Source organism: Desmodus rotundus, chromosome 10 (assembly GCF_022682495.2).
Source record: "Desmodus rotundus isolate HL8 chromosome 10, HLdesRot8A.1, whole genome shotgun sequence".
NCBI lineage: Eukaryota > Metazoa > Chordata > Mammalia > Chiroptera > Phyllostomidae > Desmodus > Desmodus rotundus.
Genome location: NC_071396.1, coordinates 60,334,779 through 60,354,363, shown reverse-complemented (window position 1 = coordinate 60,354,363; position 19,585 = coordinate 60,334,779). Strand labels below are relative to the sequence as shown.

At 40.7% G+C, this 19,585-nt stretch overlaps 1 protein-coding gene across 12 annotated transcripts in view; it reads right to left on the bottom strand.

Moving 5' to 3' along the window:
* Positions 1-19,585, bottom strand: part of ZXDC (ZXD family zinc finger C) — a 59,282-nt gene that overhangs the window by 22,847 nt on the left and 16,850 nt on the right. For 7 of the 12 annotated variants that reach the window (XR_008425248.2, XR_006653960.3, XM_053912229.2 and 4 more), the window contains one exon: positions 458-627. The exons of 4 other annotated variants lie outside the window; for them this stretch is intronic. Coding sequence is in view for 6 of the 8 variants with exons in the window: in XM_053912229.2 (XP_053768204.1) it covers positions 458-627 (170 nt within the window). In the remaining 2 variants the exon portion in view is untranslated. Of the gene's footprint in view, positions 1-457; positions 628-3,146; positions 6,481-19,585 lie in introns of those variants that run through there. One more of the 12 variants, XM_045187638.3, reaches the window with a different exon arrangement.

Here is a 19,585-nt window from a genome sequence, read left to right as displayed (position 1 = left end):
ATGAGGAACCAGGCACCCTAAGGCATCTGTAACATTGTAGTACCTGTCTGCGGCCAGCTTTGGCCAAGACAGCTACGGGCGGGGGGGGGGGGGGGGGGGGGTTGGGATGGAGCAGGCACATTTCTACACCCCACAGGATTCCTGACAAAGTACGGAAGATAGACCGCATGGGGAGCGGGGAAGACCAGATACACACACGGAGTTTTGACACTGATGCATCAATCCTAATGAAGATAAAAGCTTGAAAAAATGATGGATGGGAATAAGGAAGAAGCTAGGGTTATGGAGAGAATATTTAGGATATAAAACAGCACTTGGAACAATTCGGAAGCAGGGTGAGGGGCAGGGCCATTCATTGAGAGGAAGGTATACTCAGAGACATAAGGCCTGAACCTTGCCCACAGCTCTTGCCTGGACACCTCTGTGGCCTGTCTCCTCCCAACTCGATGGCTCTTACCTGCATTAAGTGGGCCTGAACACACTGCACCCTGGCTGCTGGAGCTGGTTCTGGCAGACCTCCGCCAGGCCCCACCAGATTCCCACACAACCAACCGCTCTGGCTTGCGTACAAGTGAGTAGGACTGACTTTGCCACCTTTCACTTTTCTCTGAGTAGACCATGAAGCTCCTAAAATGAAACAAACCAACAATGCACTGTACATTGTATTGTCCAGTCCCCTGCCTTCATGGAGGGCACACTCTGGAGACAGTTTTCCTTCCCATTACCTGTCACTCTGCACAGCCCTGCAGAATTGAAATGACTGAACAGGAACTGTCACGAGGTAAGAGGTGAAAAAAACATGCTGATCATGTGTCTTTTGGACAGACAGTAATCAGACCCCAGTTGCCCACTTCTTGAGGGCAGAAACTCTTCTTTACCCTCCAACTCCAACAGATCCAGGTATGCAGATCTCTGAGCAAAACTAACCAGTCGGAAGAGCAGAATCACAGAAAAGAAGGAAAGAAAGCAGGTCATTGCATCCCACCCTTGGGCACCTTGGCACTTGCTAAATGGCTGCCATATCCTTCAGGTTATTTCTGTCCAGCTTCCTTTCCAAAAATCATCATCACTTCATTGGTTTCATAAAGGTTTTTAAAAAATTAAATACAAGGAAGAAAGAAAAATCCTGACACTCAGAAAAGGTTTTCCTGACACTCATATGGTTTGTGAGCAGCAGGAAATCCCAGAAGCAGAAACCAACAGTCTATATTTAATGCCTGGCTCTGCAACTGACCTGACCTTGGACAAGTAACCTAAGCTCTAGTCTCAGTGTTCTGTACCTATAATGGGAGTAATAGTCCCTACTGCAAAGTTTTGGGAGGAGTAAATAAATATGTTTAAGAGTTTAAAACAGTGCCTGGCTCATAGTGAGTACCGAGGAAGTTTAGGTGCTATTCCTGTTATGTCCAGACATAGCTGGATGCATGTATATGAATGGCTTCATAAAGACAATTTTATAAGGAATAGCATACAAGTTATTCTGAATAAAAGTATTCAATTTAATTTTGTTAAATTTAACAAAATGAAAAGAAACAAATTAAACTGAAGGACTTGCTAAAACTTCTACAAAATTATTTCATGGAAATTTCTAATTTAATCTAAATTTAAAGAAAAAATGAAAAATAGGAGAGGCTGGATTCTTTTTTGGAACTTTATTTTCAAACTTTATTTTCTATTTTAAACAGCAACAGTTGACTGCTACACAGGTTGAACTGTCTTTGTTACAGCAGATTTTACCTTAAGGTTTCAATGCCACATGAGCCCAAAGGTCCCAGCTCCAGAGCTGCGCTCTCTCCTCTCTGTAAGCATGGTGCCTGCTGCTTCCTGACCCTGCTCATCTCATGAGTGGCTGGATCTCACTCCAATTGTTTTCCATATCTCTCGCGGTCCCACATGTCTTAAAAGCTTACCTGCCCTCGGCATTCACTAGCCACCCTGGCTGGTATGAAACTCCGGGATCACAACTCCCTACCCTCGATGCTTGATACTCATAGCTCTGGGGTGAGGGGCACTGCTAACTGCAGTGTGTGTTCCTGCACACAGCCTACTATTTTCTTCCTGGGTGCCTGAGGAATTCTTTATGTTTAGTGTATAATTACTAAGGACTTCAGATGGCAAGCCTGTTTCCCAGGGAACAGATTCAGTGCGCCTTTTGCTACAAGGAAATGCTATTTCATTACACCTCTGAGCACTTCCTTTTTTTGTTCTCTGCTTCAGTTTACCCCAATAATAGCCGCACCCCACCCCACCCCCACCACCCGCAATGAACACTGACTGGTCTCAATGTCTCTCTAAATTGCTGTACTGGTGTCAGACAACAGAGCAGGGCTGGGACTAGGGTGAGGAGGCAAGGGGTGAGGTACTAGGGAGTAAAATTCACTCACTCTTCTGTAACAGTTACAACTCGTACATCACTCCCTATTCTTCTGGAAATATAAATTCTACTCAACTCTGGAATTTTACCTGAATGTGCTGTTATACTTTGAAGTCTTTTATCACCCCATCATATTTCCCTACAATAAAAATCTGTACATAAATTGCAATTTTACTTATTTTTAAAATGTATTTAAATAAATGTACTTCCTAGGAGTTACAATTCTTCATCTGAAAAACTTAGTTACCATTGCAATTATTAGTAATGTGAACCACATCCAAATAACATATAAAAACTTTGATAGATAATTATGAAATAGTAAAAGCAAAACTATACCGAAAATACATCAAGAAGAGTGCGCCCGATTGCTTCTTTTCCGCACAGACTTCCGCCAGGCACCACCAGGTTCCCACACAGTCAACCATTCTGTCTAGGGTGCATGTGTTTGTGTGTAACTATTACTTATTGCTACACTGAGACACAGTTAAGCATATATTTTTGCCAATTAAAAGAATATTTTTAAAAATAAAATGCTAGTGTTTAAATGTAATTCATTAGCCATGGCTGACATAGCTTAGTGGATTAAGCACTGGCCTGTGGACCAAAGGGTCACCAGTTTGATTTCTGGTCAGGGCACATGCCTGGGTTGTGGGCCAGGTCCCCAGTTCGGGATGAGAAGCAACTGATTGGTGTTTCTCTCACATATCGATGTTTCTCTTCCTCTGTCTTCCTCCCTTTCCCTCTCTCTAAAAATAAATCTTTAAAAATAAATAAACATAATTTTATCACAACTTTGCAACTGCAGACTCACCTGATTCAGTATAGGGGCACTGTGTGTCACAAAGCCCAAGCAGCACGGTTAGTCATTACTATCAGGATGGTTGGCTTATTTCTGATAAAAGGTCCAACTTCATTTTTTAATTCAAATAAGCAATATTAAAACATGTTTCAAGGAATATTATGGAATTAAAAGAAGGCATCAAATCATGTATTTTTTTCAACTTACTTTTAGAAGCAGGCAAGATTTAAATGATGCATATATGATATTTATCATTTAGTTTTATAACAAAAAACAAGATAAATCTTATCTATTTCTCATTTATTTTGTAATGATTCAATGCCAACTGTGTGGGTCACAGTCTAAATCTATGAAACATGAGGTAATGATCAATGCCTGCATTCCTTCACTAAATGTGTGCTACCATGTATGCTATTCAACTATGAGGAAATTAAGTAAAAAGGCATGTGTACAAAACCATAAATAAATTCCACTAATTTTGCTAGACACCATGATTAAACATTTCCTTTATATTTAATGAAAGACAAATGTTCACTACTAAAACACTAGTTAGTAACTACAATATGATTGTAAAGGCATTTCTTTCATAACTGGAAATAAGACTGACTATAACTACAATATTTTATGGTATATCAAAAGCTAAATTGGTATTAACTACTCTGTCAATATACAATCTGAAGATTATAGAATTTCTCTTTTCAGTCTGTACCTTCAATCCAGTGTCTGAAAATCTGGTAATCCTGCAGACACCACAATTACACTTAAAAGAATCACTGCCACTAACTTGAACTGCTCTAGCACCAGGTTATTTTCTTTCTAATTAATAACTCATTCTAGGGATGAAACATGAATAGCTGAAAAATGTGAATAGCTGAATGCTGTTGCTTTCATGGGACTTTGTCCTTAAAAAGCAGTTCATTTTATGACAACAGTAGAGGACTAGGAATAGTGAGGGCTTCAAATGAAAACTGCTTACCCCACCCAAGACCCCCTTTATGATATATTTCCATTCAGAACATCTCACCATTCACTCCTAAAAAGAACTCTCTGCACAACAAAGGGCAAGCTGGCCCTAAAACCAGCATCCTGAAGTATGCTGGGTTTGGTCCTCTGGAAAATTATTGTGTTTTTTTTTTTAAGATTTTATTATTTTATTTTTAGAGGGGAAGGGAGGGAGAAAGAGGGAGAGAAACATCAATGTGTGGTTGCCTCCTGCATGCCCCCTACTGGGGACCCAGCCCGCAAACCAGGTATGCACCCCAACCGGGGACCCCTGGTTCACAGGCCAGCACCCAATTCACTGAGCCACACCAGCCAGTGATATTCTGTTTATTTTTATCTACACCCTATGTCATGTACACCTGTAAAAGCCTAGTTGAGGGACATGGCTAATTTTTTAGAAAGCAGAAGGGCAGCTATAAAAAGAAACGTGGACAAGTGAACCTATAGAACTTCTAGGCTCAAATTCACTCTCTCAGGCAATTCAATTTTAGGTACAATTACAAATGCAAGATGACAATCTGAAAGCTGATTCCTTTAAAACTATCCATGCCTGCCTCCCCCTTGAAAGTCTCCCCATACACCCAAGGTCCTGGAAATCAGGGTGAACATTGCGCATCAGCTCCTGTGAGAGGTGCAAAGAAGACAGGGCAAGGAGAGTGGGTATCTGACCCCCACGGTGCACCAAGCATCCATCAGCCCAGCAGGTGGCTTCTAGTCTCCCTGCTCACAAGGTAAAAAAAACACCTTTACTGTTGGAGCCATCAGGGCAGGGTGTTTTGTTATATGATCCCAAACGATACACCTTGCCATCTGGAATTGTGTCATCAACATTTAAGATGAGTAAAAAGTAATTATACACTTCTTTGTTAAGCAAGACTCTCCATCTATGGATGCTTGAAGGCATGCTAGAGCAAATAGGTGGTCCCTACACGGAACCCCACTTATGATCACACAGCAGAGTCCTCAATAGTAAAAAAAAGTCACAGTTCTAAATACAACATGGCCCAGTTAATTAATAAGCCAATCACAAGAAAAATAAAAAATTCCTTTCTTACAGTGGAAATCCCCAGCCCCGTATAGAGCAAGGTAATCTTCATACTAAAATGAAATTTGCCTTTATATTTTCAACATTTATCCAAGACACTGACTTGTGCTAGACAACTTTAAACAGTAGGGAAAGTAGTATAAATCCTACCACCAAAGAAATTTCTGGTAAGTAGCTCTAAAAAGATAATCCTATGGATATTAAATAGCAAAGTGAACTGGACCATGCAGTCATGTGACCTGAGTTCCCACTGACTCCTCCAGGAATGGCGGCATAGCAGGCTATCACCTCATACAGCTTCTATGAGAATTAAGTGAGGCCAGCAGGACAGTGCCTGGCTCAGAAGAAGTGCTGCACGGACACCAGCCCTACCACTGTGGAGACCTCCTAAAGGTGCCCCTATACTGACAACTACAGGAGAATTCCGTGCCAACACAAGTACCCATTATCCTCATCCTCAGGGAGAGATGTACAATGAAAATGGTTTGGGCCTCAAGAGCACTTAGCCCTCTATCCTACACACCACTGGCTCAGATGCCTCCCTTTCCCCAATCTGGTGTATTTGGGGTGGGGGAGGTGTGGATGTGTCTGATAACTTTGCCTTTACGAGCACTTTCTCCACTGGGCTCCTCAATGAATCAGAGAACACAGCAAACTACTTGAGTAACTTCCCAATTCTGAAGATGGGAGATTTGACTCATTATATATCGTGGATGGTGGAGGGTACTGAGGCTTAATTCTCTCAGTTTCTGATATGTTTGGTACTACAGTGCTATTTTATTGATTTTTTTATTTATTGATTTTGGAGAGAGGAAGAAGGGTACAGGGGAGACAGAAGGAGAGGGAGGGGGAGTGAGAGAGTGAGAGTGAGAGAGAGAGAGAGAGAGAGAGAGAGAGGGAGAGAGAGAGAGAGGGAGAGAGAGAGAGATGGACGGAGAGAGGGATGGATTTGTTGTTCCACTTACTTATGCATTCATTGGTTGGTTCTTGTATGTGCCCAGACTGGGGATCAAACCCACGACCTTGGCATATCATGACGACGTTCTAACCAACTGAGCCACCTGACCAGGACTAGCTACACAGCTACTAAAAAGATGTACTATAAAATATATTTATTCACAATGAAAAATATTCATATTAACAGTAAAAAGCAAATAAAAACATGTCATTTCTTCAAAATTAAGTAATAGGTATAGTTTATACATATAGTGAAATGTTTAAGATGAAAATGTTGGAAGTGGTTTCCTCTAGGTGGTGAAGCTGTGGGAGAAAGTGCATAAAAATGAATCTTCATTTTTTTCAGAGTAAACCAACATTATCAGAACCATTTACTGAACACTAGTCCTCTGCTTAATGACTTGTAAACCCGCACCAGCTGTACCCATTTGTCCTGCTGACCAGCTCTCCTCCAGGGCACCAGCCAGGCTTTCATCACCAACATTCCTCAGCATGTCTAGATCATAGCACAGCAGTCTCCCCACCTCACTGTTTCTCTTTTTCAAAGCCTGCATGGAGATTCTATTCTTCCAGATGAACTTAAAACTGGGGTTTTTCTTCCTTTTAAGTTCCTTTGGGATTTTAAAGGAATTGAACAAAGATGTAAATTAATAAGAACTGAGTGTTTCCATCCAAAGTACATGGTAGGCCTTAAGCAAACCTTATCCAGGCCTAGTATACATTTGTCACTGGTGATCCCTTTATTATTTTTATTGCCATTTGGAGATCTAGTTACTATTTTTTTCTGATAAAAGCTACTAATGTGATATACGTAAATATTGATTATACAATTAGCTGCCTATTTATCTTTATTTCTACTTAGAGTCGATTCCCTTGGGTTTTCTAAACCTGATCATTGTCACTGATAATCACTGCTTCCTTTCTATTTGATTCCCTATTTTTCTCTAAACATTCTATGAAAGTGTCCAATATCATTGCATTATTGGTTTGTTGCCTCTTCTCCAGACTGTAATATGAACACTTCTCCCCACTGACACTGTGAGTCTGACTCACTCTCCATTATTAGGGAAGTGTTTTTGGTTCAGAGTTGATTGAGATTTGTGATTAAAAAACGAAAACAGCAGTGATGAGAAATTACTGGCTGCTCTTTTTGGCATCAGGAAGAGAATGTGGTTTTCCTCTGGTCTTCTGATATGGCAGATCATGCTGATAGATGTCTAACCCCACCCACCCAGAACCTTGGACAAGCCCTAATGACCGAGAGTCCAAGTGCTAGTTTATTTACTTGGGGGTTCCAGGTCCACTTCCCTTGAAGGTGATAGTTTCCGTGTGTGTTATGTAGCTGAGGGCTCGACTCCTCGTCTGGTCAGCCACTAGCTATGTAGTTCCCATCAAGTTAATCTCTCTGTGCCTTAAGTTCCTCATCCAGAAAATGGGGTACCGGTACTGTGAGGACTCCAGGTGCTAACAGATGGAAGGAACTTCGAACAATACTGGGTACCATGATCTTTAATTAGCGGTCATAGCTGTCAGGTTTAGCACTGGAGTGGGCTAACTGAATGGCTTTTATTTGAATGTGTCATTACCAGCAACCTGGTTATGTTCTTTCCATAAATACTGACTGAATGTTTACTATATTGTATACTGTGCTAATAATGATGAGCCTTACCATGGAGCTTCCGATGGCTGGTGTGTTCTAGATGCAGATATGTATGTTTTTCAGGGTCATACAGACAAACCCACAATCAAAATACAATGATGAAGGAATACAGGGTACCCTGGGAACCGTAAGGGGGTTACTGCCAAGAGACCTGAGCAAGGTTTGGGGGATACCATAGTGCCATAATGCAGTCAATCGCTCTTGACAAACTGTTTTTAGTTAGGGGAGTTGTCAGGGTCCCATCAGGACCCCAAGAACATTCTAGTTTATTGCACCCAGAGGGACTTCATGCACACAATGGGGTACATCAGTGACAGTGCACTAAGGAACAAGCAAATAGCCAGATGGAACACCACACCAGAGTCCAGAAGGAGGGACAGTGTACAGGATCCAGAATTACATCAGGGGCAACCCAGCAAGAACTGAAACCACAGGAGACATGGGCATTATCATAAAACTCCTAACAAACGAGGAACGGGTTCCCCCTCTTCCCTCTGCCTAGTCTACTGTCAATGTTCTCACAGGCCAACCCTGGCTGAGAGTCTGAGGAGTCTCCAAGGATGGGAAAGTCAAATGGCACATAGAAAGGATTAACAGGAGCTCCTAGAGTGACAGAGAAACAGGGGCAGGCTGCAGGACCGAGTGTGTCTGAGCACTGTCAGAAGCTCAGGACCACCAGAGTACACGTTGGGCAGAGAATGGTGGGTCAGGCTCCAGGGAGCAAGGAGGGCATGCCTACGCGGAGCAGGGATTCTGCCCAAGATCACAGTACGTAATGTCAGATGAGCTCTCAGGGCCAGGACCTAAAAGCACATACATACAAAGTCCTGCCACTGTCTTCCTTATCCTGTTCCAACAAAAATGTTAATTGAACTTACAGGAGATGTGATAAGCAAAATTTACATTTAATTAAACCTACCACTGGGGCTCTCATTAGCCCTAGATTGAATGTTTTGTAAGAATCTTTGCATGTGACTCTCACAACCACCTAGAAGGGCAGCTCCCATATTGTCCCTCTTTCACAGAGGAGGATGCTGCACCAGAGGCTGGACACTTGCCCAAGGCCACTGCATCCAGAGGAGCAGACCTCAGCCCCCATTCCTGACTCCAGAATTAGTGCTCTGAATCCCTAGACACTGCCACTTGGCGCTGTCACCATGGGTCACATGGACAGCATAGCTCTTCTATGTGTAGCAAAGCTGATCACATTTTTTGGTTAAACAGAGGCCTCCTCTGTAGAAGAGTTAGAGACCTGTTAACGAGGACTTTCAACTGGACACCTCAACTCATAGCCTGTTCACAGAGAAGAGTCACAATTCTCCAACAACACAACAGGAAGGTCACTGTCACCAAACCCTTTCACCATGCTTTGGGAGATCTCCAGGTATGCCAGCCTTTAAAACCACAGATAGAGTCTGTGAACAGACATAAACCTTGGGCCCAAGGGATCAATGACCAGAGAGGAATATGGTCTTGCCCATGAGCATAATGCAAAAGGCTCACTCTCTGAGTAGCTTTCCAAAGCAGACAGCTGTGCTTACCTAGCTTGAAGGGCTCTAAGCCCAGAAAAGAGAAGCTCAGCACAGGGAACTACCATGGCCAGGTGAAGCCAACACATCTCTCATCTAAAGAAGAGTCCAGAACAGAGGCCCCCCACCCATGTCACAAATAGTCCAAAATCCATTTTCCTCCCCCATCACAGGCTACATCTGCCCCAGGGTGCCTAAATAGGGCCTATGGGGTGTGAAAAGCCCCCTGAGTGATTATGACACATTTTCCTCCACACTGCTAGGGCAGTGTTTCTGGATCTGTAGTCAAGACTCCTCACCCATACCCACATGGGGTGGGTGGAGGGGAGTGGGGGGCGTCGCTTCATCACACCACTCACATTCATAAACCACACTGGCCTTTAGGTTCGATGTCCATGTGAAGGTTACTAGAATTCTCTTTTGGAAAAAAGTCACAACTGCTTGTTGTAACTCCGTAGTTAACTGACAGCCACACCAGGGCAGTTCTCCTGTCCTCCTCAGTGTGGTCCTTCTGCTCTCATCACAGCAACAACAGGAACAAAAGGGAGCCACTTTGTAACTCACATGCACAAAGATTTGTGTTTTAATGTAAAAAAAAGTCAATGTATTTTAAAAAGTACATCACTAACCTAATTTCAGGGCTCATTTCAACCCAATTATTCACTCCAACATTCCAGCTATGTGGACTGACCAGCAGCACCAAGCACAGTAGTCTCACCTCACCCTCTGCCCACATGCCTATCTTCCAGCGTTGGACAAGCTGACCTGGGCTAAAGTCAAGGAGCCACAGAGCTGCCCCTGACCCATGATGCCAGGCCCTTGTCTGTTTCCTACTGCTCTCACCCCTACTCCCCTCTGGGAAGGGAAACTGATTCTAAACTACATATCTCAGCTTATTGGTGAGATATACGGGGAGCCCTCCCAAGTATCCCAGGTCCAACCTAAGAAACTTCCACTGTGTCCTCCACTCATGGGGCACAGCTGCTCTAGTTCTCAGTATGTAAATGGGGGGAGGGGTGTGTACAGTATTAATACTCATTTTTAATTACATAATTACTATATTTTTAAATGAAAGAATAATAATGATTTAAAAATCCATAAACTTAAGTCAAAAAACCACTATCCTTGCATTAACGTTAATTCTACCATTTTTTGTTTCTATACAAATACATACACCAACATGTCTATCAATATATCCAGCTTTTCTTACAAACATGGACTTAGCAAAAAATATACACAAAGTGTGCAGCTTTACTGGACATTTGAGTTATAAATATTCAACAACGCACACTTCCACATATAGCTGCAGCTGGCATAGGTACAATACATTTACCTGAATATTTACTTGAGATGAATTCCAAAAATGTTATTTCAAGATTGAACATTATGTATATTCTCTGGCTCTTCAAAACATTATCAAGTGACCCCCACCCCAGAAATGTCACACTGCATCCCCAGTGAGGCTCTCACCAGCAAAGCATGAGAATTTGCTCCCTGCACACCTGTGCAAGCTCTGGGTTTCCTTCCTCACTTCTGAGGTCCAAGCATACTCTGTTGGCTTATGGATAAGATGCTTCCTCATTTTTCAGCAGCCTTCTGCACAGTGCTGGCTCATATCCCATATCAGTTTTTTACAAGAGTGGTTGTCTTATTTCATAGTTTCTGCTCATTTAGAAACCTTTCAATGTTAATTGATCTTCGAGGCCCATGCCTCTGCTTCCCTATGGACATTTGTACCCTCCAAGCAGTGAGTGAGATGGGGAGAGGGGCCTTGGTGGCCTAGTTGCAGAAAGGTCCAGTAATAACAGTCTTACCTTAGAACACAGGTGGCAAACATAAGGCCCACGGGCCAAATCTGGCTCTCCACCTTGTTTTACCCAGCCCGCACCTTTTTCTAACCGGCAGCAGTGCCAAGCTCCTTGCCTAGTTAAGTACTAGTTACATTTACACAGTCCTATAATTACATTCGGCCCTTTGAAGGCAACCACGAAGCTGATGTGACCACCGGTGAAAATGAGTTTCACACCCCTGCCTTAGATTATATTTAGGGATCCAATATGAGCTAATACACATAAAGCACACAGAAGAGAACAAAGTGTTGGCTATTATTTCAGCTTTCCATGTTTTAAAAAAAAAACCTTAAATCTCTCATCTTCATTATCTTGTAGGAAATTTTTATATATATTTTTTCCCAAAAGGTCATCACTTGTTTGTCAATAATTGGAAGAGCCACCTTTATACACACAAAGACGTTTGTGGTCTTAGGCCTGTGTCTCAGTGTGTAGATATGGTATCCTGTCTGCCTACAGGCCAACAGGCCAACAGGACAAACGGTTTTAATTGTTGTAGCTTGTGAGATGCCCTAACAAGCACAGTGCAAATCCTATATGCTAGTTTCTCCATGTTTCCTTATAAGTCCTTACCCATAGCTTCTTACACAATTGCTCTGAAATCTCTCAAGAATTTCAAATGGAACTGTAATAAAATACCATGGAAAGAGTTAGCATGTCTGCAATGACTTCTCTCACAAAACCTGCAGCTGTCAGCAACTCTACCCACTGCTGAGCGACAACTCTGATCTCAGCTACCCTCATTTCTTGCTGGAGGGCTACAAGAAACCTCTACCTGCTCTCATTGCCCAACGCCTTTTATTTTTCAGAAGAGCAGCCAGAACAATCCCTTAAAAATATCATGTCACTTTTCTAATTATGCCTCTGTTTTCCCATCTGACTCTGAGTGAAAGCCAAAGTTCTGACAATGACTTTGAGGCCCTAAACAGCCTGTCTACCACCAGCTCTCTGACCACTTCCCAAAAACTCTCTCCTAGGCTGTCTGGCTCTGCCAACAAAGGCCTTTGCACTGACAGCACCCACCAGCCTAAGGGGCGCATTAGAAGTCATCACGCAGATCTGTCCAGGCACTCCCTTCCTCACCTCCTCCATGTCACCCTCTGTGAGGCCTCTTTTTAAATGTCTACCTTTTTAAAACTGGATGGGGAGAAAAGGCAGAAAACTATAATTGAATAACAATAAAAATTAAAAAAAAAAAAACAACTGGAATCCATCACAGACCCCTTCTCTTGTTTTATTCACATTTACCATCTGACTTAAAGTTTTTCTTGTTTATCAAATGCTCCAACCTCTCCGCCCCATCAGAATGCAAGCAGTGGTATCTGTGTTGTTTCAGGTCCCCAGCAGGGATATGTATCAGAAGGAAGGAGTTGCCTTGTCTCCTTTTCGGTCAAGTTTTATGTCTCCTCCACTCAGGTCCTGCTCACTTGTGAAGTTTCCTCCTTGATATTTTGTAATTTTTGTTGCTATTGAGAATAAGGTATTTTCTCCATTATATTTCCTAATTAGCTCCTGGTGCCACACGGTACACTCCAGATGGTTATACATTTATTTTAAAACTGGCCACTTAAATATCCTTTAAGTTCTAATTTTTCAGTTGATTCTTTTGAATTTTCTTTTAAAAAATATGATTTTATTTATTTTTAGAGAGAGGGGAAGAGAAGGAGAAAGAGAGGGAGAGAAACATCAATCGATGTGTGGTTGCTCCTCACCAGAGACCCAGCCCGCAACCCAGGCACGTGCCCTGACCGGGAATCGAACTAGTGACCCTTTGGTTCGCAGGCCAGCACTCAATCAATCCACTGAGCCACACTACCCAGGGCTGATTCTTTTGAGTTTTCTGATAAACAATCAAATAATATCCAAATTATTGTATGTCTCCTCCTTATAGTTTTTATTTCTCTTTCTTGCTTTATTTCAATGGCAAGAACCTCCAGAACAAAATTAAATACCAAGGGTGATAATGGTAACAAATGTAATTCTTGCATGCACGTAGAATGTCTGCTAACTCACCATTAAGTATGATATTGGCTCTTGGTTTGGGATTCAGAATTCTTATTACATTCTATTTCCATCAGTAATGGATACCAATTTTTAAAATAAATACAGAATCCATTGAGAAAAATAATAAAGTTCTTCACCAACCTATTGTGATAAACAGAGTGACAACACTGAAATCATCCTCAAGCTATGGATCTAAACCCCACTAGTCAGAATATTAAATTTATTGCCAGATCCCATGTGGCTTGAGAACATTTCCATCAATTGTCATAATCATCAATGTACAGCTCTATTTTCATGGGGTATCCTGGTCAGGCTTTGTACCCAGATCATGGGGAGTTTCCTATTTTCCACAAAAGCACTAGAACAGCGGCCACTACACATATACCATGGACAAGCAGAAGCTGTATAACAGGTAAGCATGAGACTCTGAAATATTAACTTTACCCACAGTTGTTATTTTTGAATAATGATAATTTCTGTTTTCCTGGAAAGTGTCCATTTGGTTGCAAGCACTCTAATTTATTATCATAGCGTTTCAATGATACTTATTTTTTTTGAATCTGTGAAATTCACTTACGCTTTTTTCCTCCTTGGTGAAATTGCTCAGAGGTAGAAACTGACAAGCTAGGGGCTATATCCACATAAAGATTTTTTGTTTGGCCCACACTGAATAGGTTGTCACACTTAAGCATCAAAATTCAGATTTCTGATGATTCTTAGAGTTGTTCTTCCACCTGAAATAAGTTTATTCCACTTAATTTCCTCTCTCTTACTTAATAGGAAGGGATGTACTGCATAAACTTCTATCTGGCTTTAGCCATATCCCCTACCTTTCATCCTTAACAACAGTAAGTAGCTGAGATTTGGAGTGATTGTAAGCACTTTACCTCTATTATCTCACTTATTCCCCACAAGAATCCAATATAGCTGTTTCTATTACTATTTTACAAAGGAGAAAACTGAAGCACAGAGAAGCTGCTTGCTCAAGAGTTCAAACATAAAACCACTTGGCTATCCATTTCTTCTGTAAGCATTTGTAATTAGCTTTCATTGCTTCTTCTACCCAAGAATTTGGTAGGTTTTCTTTTGTTTTCCAAGTAATTTTTACTTTCTATTTTATCACATTATGGTCAAATACATACACCATCAGGCTGGGGATTTTTGCCTAATGATTTTGTAATGCTTTTTCTGATGGCCTTATTTGTTCAGTTTAATTTCTATAAATATTCCATGTTCATGGAACAGGATCTATTGAATCAACTTTATTATTCCCACTGTAAACATCTTTTGTATCTTTTTCTGCTTCATCTGTAAATGAGTTAATTAACCACCTCGGATATTGCTAGGTTTTCATTTATCCAGTCCTAGATTTCCATCAGTTTTACTTTCTAATGTTTGATAATGTAAGCCTTCGTATAAATATTCACATAAACGGCCACAAGTCTTTTATAGTTCTGCTGTTGATCATATGTGGAGAGCAACCAAAAACAGGGAAAATCTTCTTTGCCCTAAGTCATCATCTTTAAATTGTATGCTTTTAATACTAGTAGTATTGTCCTGGCTGGTGTGGCTCAGTTGCCTGGCGTACTATCCCCACAAACCAAAGGTCGCCAGCAGTTTATGGTTATGGGTTCAATTCCCAGTCACGGAACATGCCTATGTTTCAGATTCGGTCCCAGTCATGGAGCGTACAAGAGGCAACCAAACAATGTTTCTCTCCCTCTCTTTCTCCCTCCCTTCTTCCCCTCTCTCTAAAATCAATATGCATATCATCAGGTGAGGAATTAAAAAAAAAAAGTAATACTAGTAGTATGAGCTGCTTTGTGATTTTGGTTTTTCTTTTGCTTTCTTATCTTAATTTTAACATTCCTAAATATTTACATCCAAAATGTGCCTCTTCTAGACAACATAAAGTTGGGATTCTGCTCTTTGACTCAATCAAAAAAATAAAAGTCAGGGGACTCACACTTGTTTACACTTTTACTGTATAAGTCCCCTCTCATGTGTTTTGCTGTTTACTGTCTCTTCCAGTAAGCACTATGTTTTCTTTCCTTCCCCCTACTGTTAAGAGTGTAGAAAATAGAAGTTTGTATAATACAGATGTTTATAGTTCTAAAATTGGTTACACTTTTTTAAAGCTTATTTTGCTAACTATCGGCTTCAAGAACAAAAGTTTCTCTTTATTTTTTACAAGAATAAAAGTATCCCTTTACTTTTTAAGCTGAGAAAATATTCTTGGTTTATTTTGAGGGGGGACCTCAATATTGAAGATAAAGAAATGACACAATTTTATTTTCTGCACTCAACAGCAATCCAACAGGAAGGGTCTTAGATTTTAGACCCTATACCTTATTTTTCAAATCATTCAGATTGCACATTTTCTAAGAATCAGCACATGAACTTTGGACTTCACTACACTGACAATGTGAAGTCCAGACTATGTTCAAGTTACTTAATTCCACTAATAGTCCTGCTAACCTGTAACCTCACTGTTCCTGGACTTATTATACCACAATCCCAAAACCCAGAAAGTTACAAAATCTACATTTCCCCCCCTTAAATTTGGTGCCAAAAATAACTTAGCAGTAACACCTGTGAAGCTATTTATAATCTTAGTTAATCCCATTTATGTGAATATATTTCACTGAAAAATGCCAATGTAGTAACTAGGCATGTTAACAAATACAGAACATATGTACCATATTTCCATTCTAAAATATGAAATGTTCTGTTAAAGCATAGCTAGTGCAAGTTAATATATTCTATTGATATATATATATAACATAATATTGGGTTGGCCAAAAAGTCTGTTTAGTTTTTTTCCATAAAATAAAAGACATATTTTTCATTTTCACCAGTAACTTTATTGATTTGGGTATTTTGAGTATGTTGGATATCTCCCGCTATTGCCTTCTAGTGGTTAGAGGCCAAGGGTGCTGCTAAACATCTTCCAATGCATAAGACAGCTCCCAGCAAAGAATTATTTGGCCAAAATGTCAGGGGTAACAAGAAACTTTGCAAACCACTTTTGACATATTTTATTGGTCACAGCACCTTCTCCATACACTGCATAGATCTTTTTTTTGCATTTCAGTTGTGTTTTTACCTTTCTTGAAATAATAAAGCATAAATGTAAAAAAATGTTCTATACATTCTTCCATCTTCAATTAAAAGGACTGCACAAAAGTGCAACAGTTTTGATAATTTTTTAAATGCATGCTGATATGACAGCTGTCACAATACAATCTAACAAAATTGTTTTGAATGAAGTTAAAGACAACTAAGCACTACTAGACCCATCGTATGGAAAAAACTAAATGAACATTTTGGCCAACCCAATATAAAACATAAATACACTTCCCAGCAGCATCTGCCGAGAAAGCCTAGATGCAATGAAACCCTGGTAGCAGGGATCAACAGGCACACCCACAGCCTAGACCTCAGTTTCAGATATCACTCTCGAATAAAAGGAACAGGGCTACTTGGAGAGTGACAGACTCCAGGACTGCGCTACGGATAATGTAAGACAATTCTGGTGGAACCAAAAAGTAGGAAGTGTTCCCCTAAAACACCAGGATGGGGGCATGTTGAAAGGATACAAGAATCCAATCAAAATTGCTCCCAGTGGCCAAAGTCAGAACAATTTGAGCATCAAAATAAATACCGATAATAATGGTTATAATACAGTATTGAGTAGGGGTGGGGGAATGGTCGGGGGGAAATGGAGACAACTGTACTTAAACAACAGTTTTAAAAAGTTAAAAAAATACAATATTAATTATAATAACCTAAAGGATAAAATACCTTTGCATCCATACTGATGTAACTGAATAAATAAATAAATAAATGGGAGAGAAGGGACAGCTCTTCCCTATAGGAAAATTCTAATTAATAAATGTACAAGAAATGAAGGAAACAGAAAATCACCTTTAGAACACCACAGTAATAATATCACAGGCAAATCTACCCTTGAGTGTTGACTTAGTGAGAGGTTGAAAGAGAAACTAGGTATCTGCACAGAGTGTGGGAATGGATTAACCTTGCCCAAGGTGAGGTATGGCCTTCCCTCCAGGCTCCTGGGAATGAATCTCAAGGTCTTTGGAATGTCCTGTCTGGTAGGTGTGTTTGTTTACCTTCGGGCCCTGGGCTACTCCAAGTAGTCTAACAATGTGACTTATGGTGGAGGCCCTGCTCAATAGCTGGACAGCAAGCCTCAGGTGAACTCCCCTGGCTGGCAATACCCTGTGTGTTGTCACACAGTGGGAGAAGTTAGCACTGTCCACAATGCCAGGGACAGGTCAACTGGAAGCTTCACTCTAGGAACTGTCCTGCACCCTGCCTTATGCCCCTCTTCCCTTGGCTGATTTTATTCTGTGTTCTTTCACTACAATAAACCATAACTGTGAGTTCTGAGCCCTTCTAGAAAATTACTGAACCTAAGAGTGGCCTTGGAGATCATCAAACCTGCAGTTGGGTGTGAGAAATGAGGGTGATCTTACAGACCATTGAGATCTATGCACCATTTCAAAGTATCTACCTCAAAATAAATATTTATTAATTACAAGAAAAAATAGTAACTTCACAATGGGAAAACCTGGCAGACAATACCTCAACCCCCGATCAAGGTTAGTATTATCTGTTATATATGTTGATTACATGTACCTTGATACAGTGCAATGAGGACACCTCACTTTGGCTTCAAAAGGTCCATAACTTCAGTCAAATCAAGAGAAAGCATCAGACAGACCCAAATGGAGGGACATTTCATACTAGGAAACCAGCACTCTTCGTAGTCACCATCATGGAAGTCAAGGAAGGGTTGAGGAACAGACACAGACTAGAGAAGGCTAAGGTATCGTGACAACTAAATGCAATGTAGGAACAGAAAAGACACTAGTGGGAAACTGGTCAAATCCAAATAAAGCCTGCAGTCCATGTAATAGAACAGTGGCCATGATCATGAGTTAGGTAAATACACTGTGATTGTGGGAGATGTTAATATGAGGGGAGGCTGGGTGAAGGGCACCACAAATGGAGGACACAAATAGGTGACAATACATATGGAATATTGCCAACAAGAGAAGCATTTAACGGCTGGGGTGGGGTGGAAACACAGTTACTCCCAAGGGTTTTAGAAAAGGGACTATGGGCCTGTATTTTCATTCCTCTATCTCTCAGCTGGTTATACTACTTCAAGAGGGCTCTTCAAGGATGGTATGTGGCTGGCACTTACAGGAAAATTCTCCTGCCTTCAACATATGAAGCTTGAATAGTTTGCAGGTTCCACATTTCTTCCCATAAAAATCTGTGAAATGTTTATCAACAAGTGTATAAAAACATTTTGATCACTACTGGAAGGTGCTAAGAAACTAGTTCATTATTTTAAAACGAATGATAGAATATCATCTTTCTGCAACCCCTAATCAATCCAGTCACTACTGGTCATCAACGGCTGCTAACAAAGACATCAGAGACCCCTGGAAGAGCCCTCTACCACCTGGCAAAAGAGTTTTGCTAACCCCTCCCCCACCAGGAATCAAACTTCAATCAAACCAAGCCTATAGATGTAATTACTAATTTATAGAACACATAAAAGACAGGAAACTGTTAAACTATACCACAGTGACACAATCAGCAAAATCCACACTGGCCAGATTCTCCAACAAATACACAGGAGAGAGATGGAAGGAGAAGCCTACAGATGTAAAAGAAACTTAAGAAACATGTCAACCCATAGTCATAAATGAGCTTTATCGGGATGCTGATTTAGTTATAAAAACCATTTATGGACCCTGGCTGATATGACTCAGTGGACTGAGTGACAGCCTGAGAACCAAAGGGTCATCGGTTGGATTCCCAGTTAGAGCACATGCCTAGGTTGCAGGCCAGGTCCCTGGTCAGGGGCACATGAGAGGCAACCACACACTGATGTTTCTCTCCTTCTCTTTCTCCATCCCCTCCCCTCGCTCTAAAAATAAATAAATGAAATCTTTAAAAAAAAATTATGGGATTTGGGACAATTAAAATTTGACCACTTGCTAAATACTGACATTAAGAAAATAGTGTTAATTTCTAATGAAGTGATACTAGTATAATTAATATGTGGCTATGTTTTTTCAATGTCCCTATTAAAACAAAATGCTGAAATATTTAAAAAATAAATAAAACTATAAAACCATATCTACAAATGCAACTCCAAAGCAATGCAATAGGTATAATATGTATTATATACCTGAATGTTCATCATATTGTTTTCTTCAAGCTGAGATTACTATCAGGTAAAATAAAGGCATTTGGTTTCCTTCATCAGCTTTGCCTAATATGTGCTGAAATGTCATACATCACCAGCACCATACTTTCTTTTA